Raw genomic sequence first — 20547 nt, forward strand, 5'->3', positions numbered from 1 at the left:
AGATAATAGTACCTATTTATTAGATACTAGTATTTATTCCAAATGTTACTAGTAAGATTTTTTATTTTACTTGTAAGATTTTTAATTGAACTCTACAGTGGTCGTTCTGACTAGTCATAACATAAAATGAGTAAAATCAGTTGTGACTAGTAAGATAATAAATGTTACTAGTTACAATTAAAAAATATACTAGTGTCTAATGAATAACTACTAGTATCTAATTAAATAGGTACTAGTATCAAATGAAAAGTAGCCTAATTGTATACAATAAATAAGTACTAGCATCTAATGAATACTTATTAGTAATATTTAAAAAGATACTAGTCAATATTGGTAGATACAAAAACCGGTTCATACCCACCAGCCAAACAACCACAATAACCAGAGATTGGAACTTTTGGAGAGCATTCATAATTCCTTACAATCAAAAATTTGCAATATTAATCTGCGTCTGAGAATGAGAGTCATGTCAAAATAAGAGTATGTATGCACTATATTACATATGCCAATTCATTATATATATTTTTTACTCTAATACCATTAAAAAGGTAGGCTATTATTATATTGTTTATAAAAACGGCCTTCTGCAATTCAGTCCGTTTCCTGTGTCATCTCTCTTTGATATGTCGTTGGTTCATTAATATTCAACATATTATTTGCATACTGATTATTTAAATAGTACTAGTACACTGTAAAAAATGCTGGGTTAAAAATAACTCAACTTGGGTTGTTTTATAACTCAGCCGCTGGTTAACTATTGCACCAGCCCAGCAGTAGTTAATTTGACCCAGCAAGATGGGTCGGTCATATTTAACCCAACAGATGAGTTAAATATTCTACCCAAATGCTGGGTCAAACTAATTACAATTATGGGTTGATTTAACTACATACTTTGGTTAAATAGTGTACCCAAATGTTGGGTCAATTTAATTACAATTATGGGTTGATTTAACTACATATTAGTTATATAGTGTACCCAAATGCTGGGTCAAATTAATTACAATTCTGGGTTGATTCAACTACATACTTGTTATAAAGTGTACCCAAATTCTGGGTAAAATTAACCCAAATGCCAGATTAATTCTAACACATTACAGTACAATTTATGAAAATAAATTGCAATAGACTACCCATAGCTATAAAACTGTTAAACTACAAACTTAGAACAGAATACATGCTAGATTTATGCATATATTATGCAATAAACACTTAAACAATACAAAAACAAAACAACAATGTAATCTCTGAATTTTTTTTATTAACATTAATTAATTGCAACAATATAGTGGAACTGGTGCAGTTCATATAAAAAATATAGTGGAACTGGTCCAGTGGAGATTTGCATGCCTTGGCCTCATGAAGGTACTCCACCATGTTTATTCCAGGCTAAAAAAGAAAGAATACAAGAGAGCAAGAGTTAGAGAGTGCAAGTGAGTAAGGACCAAATGTCTACTATAGTATAATTAAAATATAGACATTGTGAGGACCATTTTCCTGGTCCTCACTAGAGAAATTGTTTTATTATAAAGTCTAGTTAACTTTACAATTTGGAAAAGATTTGGTGCATTTATAATTCAAAAAGTTGAACTGTAATAGTCTACATCTCACTGCACATAACAAAATATTTTTTGATTAAGTCTTAGAGCATATAGCTCACATTACAGAAAACTATTTAAAAAAACGATTCAGACCTCAATTGACCTAAAAAGCCATAAATTGATTGATGATAAATCATTACAATAAACATGTTCAGAAAACGAATGTGGCCCACCTATCTGACTATCCTATCTGGCCAATGGGCAGCGGGGTTAGGTGGTCAGATGGGCCGCAAATGCTTTGTAGATTTAGAAGACTTCTTTAGAGTCAACCTCATTGAGTCAGATCCAAATTGGTTAAAATACAACAGTGTCAACTTTCTGATAATTGTTAATTTCTGCACTCAATACTTTGTTGGTGCCTGTTTTAGAACAAATTACTGCATCAGTGTGGTGTGGTACAGAGGTTACCAGCCTGTGGCAGTGCTGAGGTGTTCTAGAAGCCCAGGATGCTTTCATAGTGACCAACTTAAGCTTATAGAACAGCTATTTTCCGAATACTGTCAGGCTATATTTGATGCCTGTCCCCAAAAGTATAGTAAAAAAATACCTGGATATGCATGTGTGCGTGCACAGTCTTGAGCTCAGATATGTTGATAAAATGAATAGTTTCCCCCTTTAGATGTGCTTGAGGACTTACAGGCTTATGGTCGATGAAGGCCAAGCTGCATTCCTGAATGGTGTGGCAAACCACTTTCGCACCGTGGCCATGGCCAACTCTCCAAGTTGTAGGTGGAAGCAAGGCTGGCAGCTGCCTCAGGGCGAGTTCCCCAACACCATCTGTAAGACATAGGCGTCAATACAATGTGGAATGGCATACCTGTGATTTCACAATCCCCGCAATATCGTCGCATAAATATCCTGCATATTCCATCGCATTTTTTAAGAAAACGTGCCACATAATCAAGGATTTTTGCCCGCAACAATCACAAAAAAACTCTGCGTTTTTCTGGAGGGACTGGTTAATGTTATTAGTTACACCGGTACCGCTGTGTTGACTCTGCTGTGAAAACTTGGCCTTTTTCGTACCCAATTAGCATAAAGAGGGTGACGGATTTATTTAACTATCCCTATGATGATATCACTCACTATTCTCTATTCACTAAGTCACTATTCTGGCCAAAATTATGTGAAAAGTTTTTGGTCAAAAAACTTTAAAAATGTTGGAAAGAGGAATGCTAATATATTAATATATTATATTACGAATATATTACTTGGTGTTAATCCATCCAGGGGCAATGTCAGCTCTGTCTTGCCAGGTACAGGATCTTCTCAGCATAGATGGGTAGCCATGTTTCAAACAACTTTGATGCAGCATCCCAATGCAGGACAAGAAAGTTCTGTGCAATCTATAAAATGGAAAACACATTTTTAAAATTAATTCAATGTAGCACACTAATAAAACATTTTAAACAATGCATCCTCATATTCAAGATCATATTTCCCTATACCTACCATGCCTTTGGTCATCAGGCGAGGGAACTCTTCGAGGATCTGATCGATGGTCCAATTGTAGTCCCTAATCCACTTGGCCCTGTCGACTGCGTGTTCTGCATGTAGGTCTCTATCTGGCTGAGGGGCTGAGAATTGTTTCTCAACCATTATTTAAGCTGTGACGCACGTTCGTCTGATATGGTACATTCTGTAAAAAAGAACAAAGTTGTCAGTCACTGAAATATGATTGTTTTGCTTCATCAAATAATTATTCCGTTTAATAATTACCTGGTATGAGAGCCCTTGCAAGAGCGCCATCAACTTAAGTTATACAAAATATAGAGAAAACAATCCTCCCTCTCTACAATTCATATGACAAATTGCATAAAGTTACATGTAAATTGTATATGTTTTTACTGCACAATAATATTTGTGGCTGCTCACTGCATAGGGCACAGAAATATATTATATATTTCTTAATGTTACAGGCCCCGCGCAGAAGGCCAAGTAATGTTAACGTTAGAGAGACAGTTCTGCAAAATAAGTGCATCCGATCTTTATATACATAACTTAAACCAAACACAAATAAAAGTAAACTCATAATGAACACTATAACCTTGTAACTGGAGTCAGTTTGAATCGAATTAAACGCATTTCACAATAACCTCGTGTGTTACAGCGTTCACAAAATGGCGGACAGTCTGCACAGACCTATATTCAACATATTCACAACCCCGAACGTCATTAACGTTACCCGAAATATCTGCGGTATGAACATATACATTTACATTACAGTGCATATTATCAAGTTGTTGTAACAATAGTACCTGCAAAATAACAGGACAAATTGATGAAACAAGAGACACCGCGTCACGTCGCACCAAATCCTCAGAAGATGAGGGCGCAGGCGCGCACAGAGTCCTCCTTTCAGTTTTCAAAATTGTCCCGGTTTCTCACCACAAAAGACTATATTCTTACACTAATCCTGTAATGATTTACTTTCAACTCCCACATCTCCGCATAAATAAAAATAAACTTTTGCTTAATGTATAATACCTTACAAAAATGTAATTCAGACCAAATAAGCAGGCTATCCGTGCTGATAACGGCTAAATGGCTAACGTTAGCTACGTTGTTAGCCAAACCAACCAACTAGCCTCGACATCGACAATATACAGATAGTAATTTAATAGGTAACGCAACACAGACAATGTGAATTAGACATGTAGTGTACACATACCTTTTATTATTTGTTTGCCTCGGTGGATGATCAGTCAGGTTCTCTGCTGTGACGAGCGCTCGGTGTGTGGACTCTGTGACGATATGATGACGTTCGAAGCACAAACAACCCACGTGCTGGGTCAAACGATATAATGTTGGGTTGATGGATTTTGACTCAACACATGAGTTGCACAAAATAACCCAACTTCCATATAAATAACCCATAATGGGTAAAGAATTTCATAACCCAGCGGTTGGGTAGATTAAATAACCCAGCATTTTTAAAAAAATACCCAACTTCCATATAAATAACCCATAATGGGTAAAGAATTTCATAACCCAGCGGTTGGGTAGATTAAATAACCCAGCATTTTTAAAAAAATACCCAACTTCCATATAAATAACCCATAATGGGTAAAGAATTTCATAACCCAGCGGTTGGGTAGATTAAATAACCCAGCATTTTTAAAAAAATACCCAACTTCCATATAAATAACCCATAATGGGTAAAGAATTCCATAACCCAGCGGTTGGGTAGATTAAATAACCCAGCATTTTTTAGAGTGTATCTATTAAGGTAAGGATATCTTTAATCTAAAATGTTACTAGTAACTAAAAAATAAGCACTAGTTCTATTTTTTTCTTAACAAGTTAGGTATAATTACATTATAAAATTATATTACTTTTAAAATTATAATTATAAAAGTATAAATACTAGTCACTATTGGAATAAGTACTAGCCTAGTATCTAATAAATAAGAACTAGTATCTAATGAATAAGTACTAGTATCTTTAAAAAGGTACTAGTACCTAAAGAATAACCACTAGTAGCTAATGAATAGTACTTAATGGAATGGATACTAGTATCTAAAAAATAAGTACTAGTAGCATGAAAATAGATACTAGTAGGTTTTAAGGATTAAGTGGTAAAACGGCTTGCCATATTTACACTGTTGTCGCTTGCAAAACCCAAATGGCAGAGCAGTGGGTGGAAACTTGCAGATTAAGGGGCAGTAATATTATAATAAGATCCCCTTTCTATGTCAGAAGGGGAGCGACATCTGATCGGAGAAAGGCAGAGAAAGGATCACCAAAACAAAGTTACTGGGTTGTCACTTTTCACCGTATCTGGGTTGGTAGATGCACCGGGGACCCGATTATAGCACTTAAATCTGATTTTCATGATATGTCCCCTTTAAGAAGCACAGTATTAGTGTTTGTAGGCCAGGGGTTCTCAACTCTGGTCTTCATCGTCCACTTTCCTGTGGAGTTTAGCTCCAACCTTTCTAGTAATCCTGAAGATTGTCACTTCGTCTGAAATCGCATACTGTTTGAGTCGGCACCACATTTTAATTTGAACTTACTTTGCAACCGTTAAAAAGGTTTGTTCTATATAGTAAGATTGTGGGTAGTATGAATGAAATTCAGTTGTACTACATCCGCCATATTGTTACTGTCACATTCTTACCAGCGTCAGTTGCATCACTTCACTGCCATTCATACTCTCTCGTGGCCTCATGGGATAGTAAAGTGTCCATCGTATGCACACTTCAGAGTCTCACTGGAAGAAGTAGGTCATCCGGATACTTTTTGCCTACTGTTTTTCAAACACTATGCATTCGGACATTCTACTCTGTTGGTGTACTGTTTGTCACATACTGTATAGTAGGGAAGTATTTGATTTCGGATGCAGCATTTGATTAGCTTGATCAGGTCAGGTGTGTTTGATTCGGGTTGGAGCCAAACCTCTCTCCCTTTCGCAATGTCATCTCTTCTTTATAATCTCTCTCCTCCAGCAAACTGTCACTCACTTGAGATTGCAGTAATTGGCAAACGACAATGATCCAACAATCAAATCCCAAAATCAAGACCCGCCCTACTTTTTTTCTCATTCGAGAAGTTGTGTCAGTTTGTTTGAGCACTCTCTGACCGTCAAAGGTTTCAATTTACAGTGAGCTTTTACAAGCGTTGAGCATTGTAGCCAATCACAATCATATCAGATTTGCTAGTCAGTAAGTTAGTCAGAATCCAGGGTTTGTTTTGTTGAACACGAGTCATACACTTGCAAATCCTTTCATTATTTTTTATTAGCATAACAGTTTTCGCGAGAGTGCAGAATTCAGTGAGCTTGTGCTTGACAGCCTTAGTGATTGCTCTTCTCTTGTTTCCTGTTTATTACCCTTTCACAATCTGAATACCAGTTTAGTTTTTCATGCTGATAAGTACACTGCAAAGTTTATGGACTGACAACCGTATTTAAATGCACCATTGAATCGGAAACTACAATAATTGACAGTGATACCCAACGGACCAGACAAAATGGGTACTTAATTCAACAGTTTTTGCTCTGGTACAGAGAACCGCAAAATTGTACTGGTATTGGGACAGACTACTGAAATTTTAGTACTGACAACTCTAGTATAATATTGTGCCTAATATGTGCTGTCACACCCACTGGAGCCTCATCAAAATGCCATGCATGTGCTGAACAACCCCGGAGCAAGTAATGTTCAGAGAAGTTGCTATGGCTACTTACATACTCTGAAAATTTTCACAATTTTTCAAAAATCTGAGTAAACTTACCTGGGTTGCTTACACAGTTTGCTTAACCTTGTCTCAAAACATATCTCTATTTAAAGGCTATTGTAATTTTCTGCTCGACCGGCTCTTGCAACAACACAACCTTGTTTCTGCAGCGACTGTCAGCATGCTTCCAATAACGTTTGACATGTTTACATTTTACATGGCATGAGGAAATTACATGCCAAATCAGATTAGAGCTGTCAGATTGAAACAGATTTCCAGGAAATAGGATTTGTTTTTTTGATTTCTGATTTATTTATTGCACAAGTCATACATAAATTCATCTATTCATTCATTCATTCATTCATAACGTGCATGAACGAATAAAAAATAAAATAAAAGGAACAGGAAGAAGAAAATCTTATGGTACCTGTCGCTTATTTGTGCACATCAGAAAAAAATAAAAAACAGCTGCTTTATAAATGGATCAACCCCAATCCTCACCCCAAACACCAAATATTTTCAGTAATACCTATCTTTACACTTAATTATCATCATTTTAAGCATGTTAGTCATCATTTTTCTTATAACATTCCTGTATTTTTTTCTTATACAAATTCTTAAATTTACAAACACTTTTGCAGCACTTCAGTTCATAGTCCAAGGTGTTCCACAGTTTAACTCCGTAAATAGACACACACATCTGTTTCTGTGTAGTACGTGCAAAAAGAGTTTTAAAATGATATTGCCTTCTATGCCCATCTTCCTCTGATACAAAGGTAAATAAATTTTGCAAGACCATAGGCAGAACTCTCTGCTTAGCTTTCCACATAAAAATAAAAATCTTCAAATCAACCAAATCTTTAAATTTTAGAAGTCCAGAATTTACAAATAAACTATTAGTGTGTTCTGTGTAGCCTGTCTTGTTGATAATCCTTAATGCTTTTTTCTGTAACAAAAACAGAGATCTTGTGTTACTAGGGTATGTATTACCCCAGACTTCTGTGCAGTATCCAAAGTATTAGGGAATTGTACAACATATGAAGAATGAAGAATAGTCTAAAACATCTTTAACTTTATACAAGACCCCAATACTTTTACAAACTTTACTCTTAATATAAACTATGTGCTCTTTCCAATTCAATTTATCATTCAAAATAACACCTAAGAATTTTATCTCATTAACTCTTTCAATTTCATTTCCTTCAATTGCTATTCTTACGTTTTCATTCTTTTTACAATTACCAAAAATCATGTACTTTGTTTTCTCCCAATTTAAACATAATTTGTTTTTGTCAAACCATTTCTTAACTTTTCCCATTTCTGAATTTATATTTTCTGTAATTTCTGACAGATTATTTCCAGAATAGAAAATATTGGTATCATCAGCAAACATCAAAAACTGTAATACTTTAGAAACTTCACAGAGGTCATTAATGAACAAAATGAAAAGTAATGGGCCTAAAACGGACCCTTGTGGAACTCCACATATTATATCTTTTAACTCAGATCTTTGACCATTAATTTGAACAAACTGCTGTCGATTGTTGAGATAACTTTTGAGCCATTGATGAACTGGACCCCTAATGCCATAGTTGTATCATTTCAAACCACACATGCTTTTTTGCCTTTAACATTTGAAAAATATAATCTGATTCCAATGGGATATGCACATGAATCAGATTTGGACTGACAGTCTGAGCGAGGCTTATAATGTACATGTTGTTAAATTAAAATACATATTTGAGGGTTAATGCTTATGTTGATGGTTACAAAATATGCTATTTTTAGAGTAATTAAAGGGGTCATCGGATGCCCATTTTCCACAAGTTGGTATGATTCTTTAGGGTCTTCATGTAAAGTTTGTAACATACTTTGGTTAAAATTCCTCAATGGTTGTGTAAAACAACACCCTTTTACCTTCTCAAAAACAGCTCTGTTCACAGCGACCCGTTTCGGTGCATGTCTCTTTAAATGATAATGAGCAACTGCTCACCCCACCCCTCTCTTCCATGGGGCGTGTCGACACAAGACAAGTAAAGTGATGCCTTGGTGGACAGTATACAAATGGCTGAGGGCGGAAATATGCTAATACGGGACAGTCCGTCAGTGGTCGTGGGCGGAGCATGAGCAATGTGACATCATATTGCTAAGAAAATCCAAACGGCTTGATTATTGAGAGTGTTTAGACTTTTTGAGGATTTCTTTCATTGTATGGTGGTTGTGTCCACACATAGCAAAGACACATTTATATGCAAACACCATATAAAAGTGAATTTTGCATCCGATGACTCCTTTAAATATAAACGTGTTGAAACTGGTATAAACATTTCAAAACCATGTGGATACAAATAATTTCTAAAAACTAGGCACACAAACTAAAAGATTTTTCCTTGTTTTTATCATCTACACTCTTGCATGTCTTTGAAGCAGGTGTTGGACTCAGTGTATAATGTCTAGACGAGGACGTCCAAGAAGATCCAGAGCAGGGACGTCCACAGGACAGTGTGAGGGTCCTGGGGTCCATGTGTTTCTCTTCTGGACCAAAGAGGGAGAGCGCTTCCTGTCTTACAAGGAGGGTGAGGTGACGGCTGAAGATCTCACCATCGATGCAGCAAAGGCTGTGGGTAGGTGTAGCTGTGGGTGTGGGTGTGGGTGCCAGTAAGTGCTTGAGTTTCCTTTTCTTGTTTTTGGGCTTGGCGATCTAAAATATTTTCTTTCTCCCTCAGGGATCACTCCTGTCTGTTATGCCTTGTTTGCTCTCTATGACCCTGCATCCTCGTGTTGGTACAGTCCAAATCACAATTTTAATGCTGAAAACCAGTCTGGCCTGTTGGTGCATTTCCGAATGAGGTGAATATGAGACTGTGTGTGCATTTGTAGAGATTATGATTATGATTATGAGATGGTATGCGCACAAATATGCATGATGTAATGGTGTAAATCAGTGGTTCCCAAACGTTTTAGAGTGGCGTACTCCCTGGGGCATTTAACATCTTCTGAACATGCCGATGGAAACGCAGACAACAACAGGTCTGGGGGAAACAAAGTTCCTGAGAGAAATTGTTCCGGGTAATCTCGGTGGAAATTCGGCTTTAGACTGCAGTCACACCATTTCCATTAAGGGACAATATTTGCTCCCTTAAACTGATTTTCAGGTGCAATTTTTACCTTTATAAGGGCACAGTTTTTCTAACCAAATGTACGTATGTGTCATGTTTTATGTCAAATTCTTAAAATTCCATTATTTATATAATTTAATTAAGATTAAATTTGAGTACTCTATTTAAAAAAGTCCTCGATTGCAATTTGCCTGTGTCAAGTAACCGGCGCATTCCACGGACAAGAGTCAATGAACCGAATTATCAGACCATTTTCAAAGGATGCATGATGTATTAAAACCATTTAAAAATCATAATATATCATACTGCTATTTTGAAATCACAAAGGCTGCGAGTCAAATAAATATATGCACTGCGGATTTAATATATATGCACTTTATTAATTTGCATGCGTGTATTTCATGCATTCATCCATTCAGTCTTTAAGGAATCAAGTGGCTGTATTCATGAATGAGTCATTGAATCATTGACTCTCCTGATTTGTTCAAAGCCTCAGGTTCTTTCACTGAAGAAACGTCACTGTCTGTTGCGTGGAGACACACAACAGTTCTGCTGTTGCTTTCGTTGGAACTATTTCATTGCAAAACAGAGGAAACCATTCTGACAATACTGTTAAAAATGTACATCACTTAATATCACCTTTTTTTTGTTTAACTTTTTAAAATCAATATCTCATTTGCAGTCATGTGGATATTTGAGATTTTTTTTTGCTTGTATTATTTTTCAACATTAAAAACCTCACACAGGGCATGTTTTTGTATCGAAGAGAGTTTGAGTCTTAAATCGTTCTCTATGAACAGTCTGTGTCTATATTTGTTTTTCATGATAGTAAGTGCTAAAGCCCCACTTTTACAAAGGTACATTGCCGAGAACGGCAGTAATGTAGCACGATTTGCAAAGGCAGCAGTCTCTGCACGCAACATATCATATGCAGTCAGAGTTGACCGCAAAATATGAGGTAATTTGAGGGGATGTCTTGTATTTAACCTTTTACGGCACTATCATTTTCCTGTTTTTGCATTAGAGGCTGCATTTTGCCTTTTAGAAATTCATGCTCGGTTTTAATGATATTTTATAGTGGGGTAGATTTTAAATGAACGGTAAAACTCAGCATTTTGTTCGCGTACCCCCTCTGTCACCTCCGTCACGCGTTCCCCAGTTTAAGAACCACTGGTGTAAATCTTCAATTAATGTTGTTGCTTTGTAGATTTTACTTCCGTAACTGGCATGGATTAGCTGAAAAGGAACCGGTAGTGACTCGTCATGCGTTACGAATTGGATCTGGAGCAGAGCAGGTGACGTCTCCTTTGCTGGAGATGACCTCCTTGGAATACCTCTTTGCTCAGGTGATTTTTTACAGTCACTCACAATAATTGAAAGAGATTTATTAAGATTTGAACAGAAGAGATGAAATTGTTTTATTTTTTTGTATTTGAAATTGTGTTTTGTTGGGGTTTTCGTCTAACCAATGTCCAAATTTTCTTCATATAGTCCATATTTACCAAAAAGCAGGATGCCATTCTTTCAAAGTCTTTTAAGTTGTATGTTTTGGTTCCCTTACCAGGCGAAATATGATTTTGTGAATGACTTGACATGTTTGGATGCAGTGAAGGGAGAGGAAGAGATCAGTCGCTTTAAGAATGAGTGTCTGGGTATGGCTGTGCTCCATCTCTCTTACACGGCTCTGCAGACTGGCTCTTCTCTACAGGATGTGGCCAAGCAGACCAGGTGTGGGCTTCAGTTTTCTTCATTGTTCAGAGGAAGATCTGAAAGCTGTTTTAAAGAGGAAGTTAAATAAACGACACAACACATTGAAGAATGTTACAATATATAAAACAGCAGATAGTCTTTAAAGAGGTCCTGTCGTACATAATTCGACTTTTTTCACTCTGTCCACGCATAATGTTAGTAAAGGTTTTTTTTCCACCCTCTCATGTTTCCTACTGTGCATATGCATTGAAATACAGCGTTTTCCTGCAGTCACTCACAAGCTACAGGTTTGCTATCAAATACAGTTTTTAAACTGCCCCATCCTTCAAATTTTGCTACAAACCACGAAGGTAGTAGAAAAAAATGACCAGGCACCTTGTTAAAAACAAATCTTTGTTTATTTTTAAATGAAATTCATAGCTGTAAGTGCTACACACAGCAACAGGGCAAGATTCTGAACAATGAATAGCCATTGCTGATGGGTAAAAGTGGACGGTCATGTGTCTAAATGTCTTCATCTAATGTCAGAAAGTTGCAGAAATACAGAATGAGACATTTTTACAGCATAGTTTCACCAAGTAGTCCTTTATTCACTGGGGAGGAAATTACAATGTTTTAGGACATCTATGAAAAAAACTCTTATCTTAAAAGATCGAGGAAAATGTCCTTGATTCCTCATGATATGAATTTCTTTATTCAATTAAATAAAACTCCCCAATATATAATTGAATGACATTAATTGAAGCACTTTCAAATGCACATTTCTAAATCATTTAATAATGCTAATAGCCATTTTCAAGCCAAATTATTCAAGCATGTTGACATGTTTATGCTCCATCCTTCAGCTTTCTCCGATGCATCCCTCAATCTTTTTCCCGACACATTGCCCGGAACAACTTCCTGACAAGGTTCCGTATTCGGCGTGTGTTTGAGAAGTTTGTGAGCAGTTTCCAGCAGCACACAGTGGGCATGGGGAAGCTTGGATCGCAAGAGGTCATGTACAAGTATCTGTCTACGCTGGAGCGTCTGGCTCCTCATTTTGGCATCGAAACCTTCCCTGTGTTTCTTCTTGAGCTGAGACCTGATGGAGATGGCAGTGGGTCGTGCCTCATTGCCTCCCGAACACAAACACCCTCTAGGGAAACCGTAAACGCTGAACCTACTTATGAGATCAAGGTGTCTGGATCAACCGGCATATGGTGGAGGAAGTTATCAGCACAAAGGGTAAGTTGATACCGTTGATATTTTACCTTCTTCTTTACTATGGCTGTACTTTTAAATTAGTCACATTTTCCAGGTTAATGACTACATTCATAATCAGAGCGGAGAGACACAGTCATGTGATGAACAGGAAATGGACAACTGGAACACCTTCTGTGACTTCCCTGAGATCTCCCTGATAGCCATTCGGGGCGTAAATGTCAGCATCAGTCGACAAGACAACATGTCAATGGTAAACAGTCTGGTAAAGCTATATTTAGTTTCTATCTTTTGTGTTTTGTATAATATGTGTCCCACCTACATATATTTGTGTTCCAGGAAATGCATTTGGGCTCCAGTCTTCAGGCTCGCTCTCTGGTTTCACTGCTTGATGGGTATTTCCGCCTTACAACCGATGCACACCATTATCTTTGTCATGAAGTGGCTCCTCCCAGAGTGGTTCTCAGTGAGACCAATGACCTGCACGGTCCCATACTGTACGTCGCTCGCATTTCCACATGCGGTCAGTGCGGCCATGTGGTCTTCTTCCATTTTATTGATGTGTTCACTCTTTTCCCTAATGCTAGGGATGAGTTTGTGCTCCAAAAACTAAAGAAAGAACCAGAGGAGGGAGCGTTTATCGTGCGCTGGAGTGTTTTGGATTACCATCGAATAATCCTGGCATCTCTGAGTCGGACAAAGGTAATTCTTTAGATAGGGGGACTCTTGTCAACTCCTCAGAGTTGGAAGAATTGTGAAATTAATTTGTAATAGGTTAAGTAAATAGTGGTAATTAATGAGGCAAGAATTAAGCTTCGTCATGTAAAGGGAACTTGTCTTGACTTGACTTAACTAGGTGGCAACTGCGAGTTTCTTATTCATTTTAACACATGGTTGCTTGTCAAGCTTGTTCACGAGAATCCTGACACTTTGTTGTGTATAATTGCTAGTGGCGCACACCATTAAATATAAAAAGTTTTTAGCAGTTGCAGCGCACATTTTATGTGGTGAAAGAACAATATAGTACTACCTGTTTTATACCACTTCTTTTCTGTTTGGAAAAGTGGTGGCAAAAAACACGAGTGGTGACAAGATAAATGGTTGTTGTCTATTGCGCAAAATGCCCTTAACCCATCCCACACCTTTTTTCCTATGGAGTGTATTATTACTTTTGAAGCTTCCAATTTTTTCCTGGTAGATGATAAAACATGCACAAAAAACAAAACAAAACCCCATAGAGACCATAATATACATAACATACAATATACAGTACATAAAAATACAATGTAGAATTAAAAATGTAATAAAAAAGGAATTAATTATACTAATTCACCCTCTCTATTTTATAAATGCATGTTATAGATCTTATTGTAAACAATTCACCCATGCATAGGTTTCATTTTTACTTTTTTTTTTGACCTTGTACTGCCCAATCAAATTGTCATACCTGGACCTTCCGGTGAAAATTAACTGTCCAAGTCACTATACAGAGTGAAACAGATTATTGGAAGGAAAAAGTAGGGCAGACTTCACTCTGGTGACGTATGCAGGACTTTAAATAATAAACAGATTATTATAAATAATCTGTTTTACTTGGATGCACGTCACAATACAGAAGAGAACATCTGTCGCGACTTCCGTTTCATCGCTATTTTTCTGCTTGACTTTAATTCTGGCAGGAAGGAGAAAATCCAATATACAAACAGTTCCGAATTACACACAAGGGCTCCTTGTTCAAACTGGAAGGCTGGGATCAAGAGTTCGTCAGCATAAAGGAGCTCACCGTTAGTTTAAAGACCTCCGTGCTGAAGTCTGGAGAAGACAGTTTCACTTTGAAGAAGTGCTGCCTCCCTAGACCAGGAGGTGAGTGTGTGTGTGTGCGTGTGTGTGTGTATTTTCAGCTTGGCAGACTTTACAGTTCGAACCTCTTTGAGTCATCCTGGATTGAATATCTGATTAGGAAAAATTCCACAGAGGTACATGATTCTTATCACTTGGTGAGTCATCCTGTTAACGTTTTTTATTGTTGTATTGCAGAGCTATCAAACCTTCTCGTAATGAGAAAGGGTGCAAACAGTAGCATTAAAACTGTCTCTGATTCCCTCAACCTGAGCCAACTGAGGTTTCATCAAATTAAGGACAAGGAGATTACAAAGGTATGTGATTATGCACAATCAGTCGCCTACTTATCCTCACGAGCTGAGCTCTACAACACCAAACCATTGATAAGGACATTTTCATGCATTCCACTTGGGCAGATTGTACTGATGTACTGATTGCACTGATAAAATGAAATCACACATGTAGTTTGTCATATTGACAACTATGCACTTTTGACCTGGAGGATCTTTACGAAATAAACCTTTACACAGTGTATAAACATGCATCTCAGGGAAATTCTGATATTTGAAAATTTTTGTTTTTTAGCTTTTAGTGTGAATATGTTAGGATCAAGGTTATGAATAAGCTGGTGTGTTTCCAAAACAATGACAAAATTCACATTTAGGAGATATAAGCATTCAAACAGTCTTACAGTCTCTCACTTCCGCTAAAATGGATCACGTATTTTTATGACATCACCGCAGACTCTTCATCAGCTTCATCAGCTTCTCATCACACTTTCCTTCCAATCAAATGCTCTCTAGAATCTAAATCTAAACCTGGCCAAAGCAACCGTTCACACGTCACGGAGCAATATAGGTTGGAGATGTGAGTTTGGTTGCTCAAACGCTCGAGGTTTATTCCGTTTTCCAACTGTACGTCGGTTAAGAATGAAATGGCTAGAATTTATTCACACGTCTACTATCGAATCCAACATATCATCAGCGCTCGGATTCGCTTCCATGGTGCTGCCAAGTACGACTTGTAGTTTGTGAGGTAAACTAAACGCCATTGGCTATTTGAAAAGGGGGAGGAGCCATTCAATATGTCCCGCCGTAGCTTCTTGTTACAATGGAAATTATGCAAATGCATCATAGAAAGCTGCGCGTTCCAAGGCACTTCAGTGGGCCTTTAATGTAACTTAATGAACGGCCTTTACAACATATATTTTTTGCATACAGTAATTAACAAAAGTACAATTTAATTGGAAATATTTGAGTTGCTTGAGTACCATATTTGAGTTACTGTGTGGAAATCTGGGGAAACAACTACAAAACCAGCCTACAGTCGTTATGCACATTACGAAAGAGAGCAATCAGAATCATTAATAACGTTGGATATCAGGAACAGACAAATGTATTATTCTTAAAGTCAAATATATTGAAGTTCACTGATATGGTTAAAGAATTCAAAGAGAAGAATTCAACTTTAAAAAGCTTAAAATAAGAACAACTCTAAAAAGTATGTGCATCACTATTTGTGGGGTGAGGTTGTGGAATGGTTTGGAGCAGGTGTTAAAACATTGTACAAACAGTTAAACAGTTAAAAAAGTTATATAAAAACACTTTATTAAAAGGATATGATGAGGAACAGAGGTGATTGTGAGTGTGGGTTATAATACTGATTGCATTGGGATATGTGAATATAGGGTGAAGGGTTGTTTGGTGCAAAATGTAAAAGTTGGTTTGGTGTTAAAACTTATGCTATGTTTGTTATCTTGCTATGAATATAAAATGATATATATATATATATATATATATATACTGGAACTATTTAGAGTTATATAAGGGGTGGGAAAAATAATAAGCTTCTGCTTCATCCCGCTCCTTTTCGAACATATTGTAATTATTGTTATAATACTTTATAGATATTGTTTGTTTGTTTTTTCGGTATGTTGCAACATACTGTATTTTATATTATTTCTATCTTTTTTGTTTTTCGAAATAAAATAAATAAATAAGAATAAATAAATAAACTTTGCACAAAAAATATATTGTATAATACATAATAAATAAAAAAACTTAAATTAACTTTAAAAATTATTCTTCACTGACATTGTTTTCAAGTACATTAATTTTATTCGTGGCAGAATATTTTGTTGTGTTAGAAATAACATCATGATTGAGGGATAGTCGTAATTTGTTCTCAAATTTATGCAAATAGTTTTCAAAAATAAAATATGAAAATTGTGAACTTCATGTAAGAAAAAAGTCAAGCCCTGGCTCATAAAATACCCGTAATTGACGAAACACTTGTTGATCTTTTTTAATGGATACAGGAGCAGCATCTGGGACGAGGCACCAGGACTAACATTTACTCAGGCTGGCTGAAGATACACGGCTCACTAGAGGATGACGTCAACGAATTCAATAACAATCACCGCAACGTAAAAGGCATCCGGGTCGTCCTTAAAATTCTGGACCAGAGCCACAAGGACATAGCGCTAGTAAGAGTTGTCTGGTTTGGAATTGTACGATAAAAACAATGGCAAAAGCATGATGTTGTCTCATTTTTTTCTAGGCATTCTTTGAGACCGCTAGTCTCATGAGTCAGGTGTCACACTGTCATCTGGTATTTGTGCATGGCGTTTCAGTAAAGGGATCTGAGAGTGAGTGTTGTGCCCTTTTTAACTTCCTCTTTAAAGGGCGCATGTGTCGTCATAGGTGTTTTTTGTTGAGCTCCTTTTTTATGCACAATCTGTACTTTTTACCATCCGTCAGACACATTATGTATCTGTTGACTGGACTGTTTTTATTTGAACAGACATCATGGTGGAGGAGTTTGTGGAGTTCGGCCCATTAGATGTGTTCCTGCACAGAGAGAAGGGTTGTGTCACTCCTCAGTGGAAGTTCACTGTTGCTAAACAGCTTGCCAGTGCTCTTTGCTATCTTGTGAGTGTTGAATTCAATATGGGACTTTTAAAATAGGACAGCTTGCATCCATAATTGACAAAAGAAATCACTCTGATTATTCTAAATTATTAGTCTGTGTTAGAATGAATAACACGAATACTATCCTATTTCACCCCAAAACAAAAGAAAAAAAAATGTGGCCTTTTTGTCGTGGGGACATTTATATAACAAAAAATTAACGCAGTAAAACTTTTAATGAAATTTCATATCAAGTCATATTACACCTCTAAATCAAAAGAAAAAAAATCTTATCAAAAGAAATCGTTTTTGCATAAATAAAGCCTGTTTTAAGGACATTTTCATGCATTTTACATGAACATGCTTTCTAAAATTGACAAATATGTCCAATTCTCATTGCTGCAATTTGAAAAAACGTGATATTTTCTAATTTAAAATGTTCAGTTGTAAACATTTTAAGAAATTTCAGATATTACACATCAAAATCAAAAGGAAATTGAAGCTTATATTTAGGAAAAATTTTCCATTGTATCATTATCGACCAGGGCCCGGTTTCCCGATAACGCTCACTCTTAGCGCGCTAAAAAAGCTCGAAAGATATATCTTACCAAAGTTGTTTATGTTCCTAAGTGTGTTCCCCGAACCATACCTTAGGAAGCTGCTTAAAGGCACAGTATGGCATTTTTCGCCACTAGGGGTCGCTAACCTATTTACAATAACAAAGGCGTAGTTTGATGATGCAACATTTGCTAAGAATTATGGATCTTGTCGTCAACATCAAGCCGACCGATCTAATTATGTTTATGGATGACTGAATACATCGATGTTTTTATCATGACTGTGATATGAAGCAGTTTGGGATTGCTAAGAGACAGCTATCAGCTCCAAACGCGACGCGAGTCCCGCGGATATAAAAGGAATATGGACATTTCATTCTATCGAACTACACGCAGAATTACTACTCACAGGTCAGTTTATTAGACAAATTAAACTTGTGAGGTAACGCAGCGCTGTTTCACTTGGTCTAACATTACACTAGCACACTAAACTGCATTTGAATGTGTTGAAATGTATGTGTTAGTCTGTCTGTATGAGACTAGCAGTAAGCTAGATCAACATTAGAATAACATACAGATCATATTCTGACATTTTATCATTGTTGAACTATATAACATTGATTAGTTTTATGTAAATGTGCTCACCTGTTTAATAAAGTACATGTAGGAGCGGTCGAAGTCTCGGACGTAGAGCTCTCGTTTATATACTGTGTATGGGAGCTCTCGGCATCTCGAAAACACCGCGCTGATATTGATTCTCGTTTTAGTTCTCCTTTTTTATCCAAAGTCTGCTTGCCATGGTCCATAATGTTTGAACGAAACAACAACAGCGTGCAGATAGACATTGCGAACTACAAAGTTGTCCGCGTCAGTTGCTTTGGTTACTATCAGACGGCTCTGGTTCATAGCTCTGGTTGCCATGGCAGCACGAGCGGAAACCAGGGACAACGCGGATATGACGGCATTGGCGGCGACAAAACGGAAATAAAGAAACGGGACGTTTCTCAAATTAAATTACAAATTTCTCCTGGTTTGAAAGTTGTTGGAAACAGTCGGGATAATGTAAGTACACAACTATAAAAAATATATAACATAGATATAGTGATTTTTGCTATTTTTAAAGCAAAAAAGTTACATATTGTGCCTTTAAGATATACCTTCTTACGTGCGACGTTACCGGGTGCTGTCCGTGGCGATGGTGCTGAATTGGTTGATATCGATGGCTCGAGAATCAATTATTCTCTCGTGCAGGGGCTGTTTATGTGAGAAAGCGGTGTTCTTTATAAATGAAGCACTTCAGAAATAGTTGAAATTGCAATATGATTATTGGATATTATAAAAAATAATCCAAACTATAATAGCCTATAATAGCCTAGCCTACATATTTTAAAATTGTAACATATATTGCTGCCACAATAACCTTTTCAAAAATTTACGTGCCTTCTTCTCTTTCCCATTTTTGTTCGCTGAGGTGGAGCTGCGATGAAATATTGTTCTTGTAAATACTTTCCAGCATTTCAGTAATAAAAGTTTACATCTTGCGTACGGTGCTCGGCAGTGATCAAAAAGGATTTAAACCGTGAATTTTGAATCTCTTGTAAACTCAGAGATGTGGATTCAGACGGCAATTAAATTACCACACGACCTGTTTGTCAAAAAACAGAAGGTACTAATTTGGCCAGGGATTTTTACGCGGGTTGGGTGAGAAAAACACTGATATTATGGATTCGGACGGCACTAAAATCACCGACTTACCCCTGTAAATGTTTAAAATACCAGACGAGCCCATGAGAAACAATATTAGCGTCCGAGTAGGACTTAACTGACAGTAGCCTATGCTTTCACTGGCCTTTAAAAGAGCGTTTTAATTAAATTAATAATATTGTATAATAATATAATTAAAAATCTAACAACAATCAGTGTAATGACAATTTTATTATTTGCATGAAAACACTTGAATTAGCCTAATTGAATACTGTCTGGGTGTATTAAAACTTCAGAATTATATTCATATAGACCTGCAACAGTGATAAGGTAAAGCTAAGAGTGGTCCAGACCAACCTTACGAAAGTGTGACTTACAGAAGATATACTTAGCGAACGAACGTTTCGGGAATCGTGCCATAAGGTTAAGAGAGAGGTTAAGGAATAGGTTAAGAACTACTTAGAGATAAGAACGCTTTGGGAAACCGGGCCCAGATTACTGTAATGTAAATGAATTTTATTATAATTATTAAAATACACAGATTAATGAGATTACTTAAAGTATTTGCTTTAAGATAGGATTGTTTTCTTGCCGCATTACAGTAATGAGAATAAGATAATTAATGATGATTAATTGTCATGAAATTGTAATGTCTGATTGGCTGGAAGGTGTGCATTAAAACCCTTTAATGCACAGGTAGCTTCAAGTCAGTTTAATCACCGTTCTAAAT

At 36.6% G+C, this 20547-nt stretch overlaps 1 protein-coding gene across 2 annotated transcripts in view; it reads left to right on the forward strand.

The window, feature by feature from the left end:
• tyk2 (tyrosine kinase 2) overlaps positions 1–20547 on the forward strand; it is a 34311-nt gene that overhangs the window by 6046 nt on the left and 7718 nt on the right. The window contains exons 2-14 of one of the 2 annotated variants that reach the window (XM_084113627.1): positions 9207–9400; positions 9503–9626; positions 11103–11241; positions 11460–11623; positions 12451–12829; positions 12903–13058; positions 13145–13302; positions 13393–13507; positions 14485–14668; positions 14843–14961; positions 16965–17132; positions 17207–17294; positions 17450–17577. In XM_084113627.1, coding sequence (XP_083969753.1) covers positions 9226–9400; positions 9503–9626; positions 11103–11241; positions 11460–11623; positions 12451–12829; positions 12903–13058; positions 13145–13302; positions 13393–13507; positions 14485–14668; positions 14843–14961; positions 16965–17132; positions 17207–17294; positions 17450–17577 — 2097 coding nt within the window. In that variant the 5' untranslated portion in view covers positions 9207–9225. Of the gene's footprint in view, positions 1–9203; positions 9401–9502; positions 9627–11102; positions 11242–11459; positions 11624–12450; positions 12830–12902; positions 13059–13144; positions 13303–13392; positions 13508–14484; positions 14669–14842; positions 14962–16964; positions 17133–17206; positions 17295–17449; positions 17578–20547 lie in introns of both variants that reach the window. The other variant, XM_084113628.1, reaches the window with a different exon arrangement.

This window comes from Abramis brama (assembly GCF_963993115.1).
Source record: "Abramis brama genome assembly, chromosome: 1".
In the NCBI taxonomy this organism is placed as follows: Eukaryota; Metazoa; Chordata; class Actinopteri; order Cypriniformes; family Leuciscidae; genus Abramis; species Abramis brama.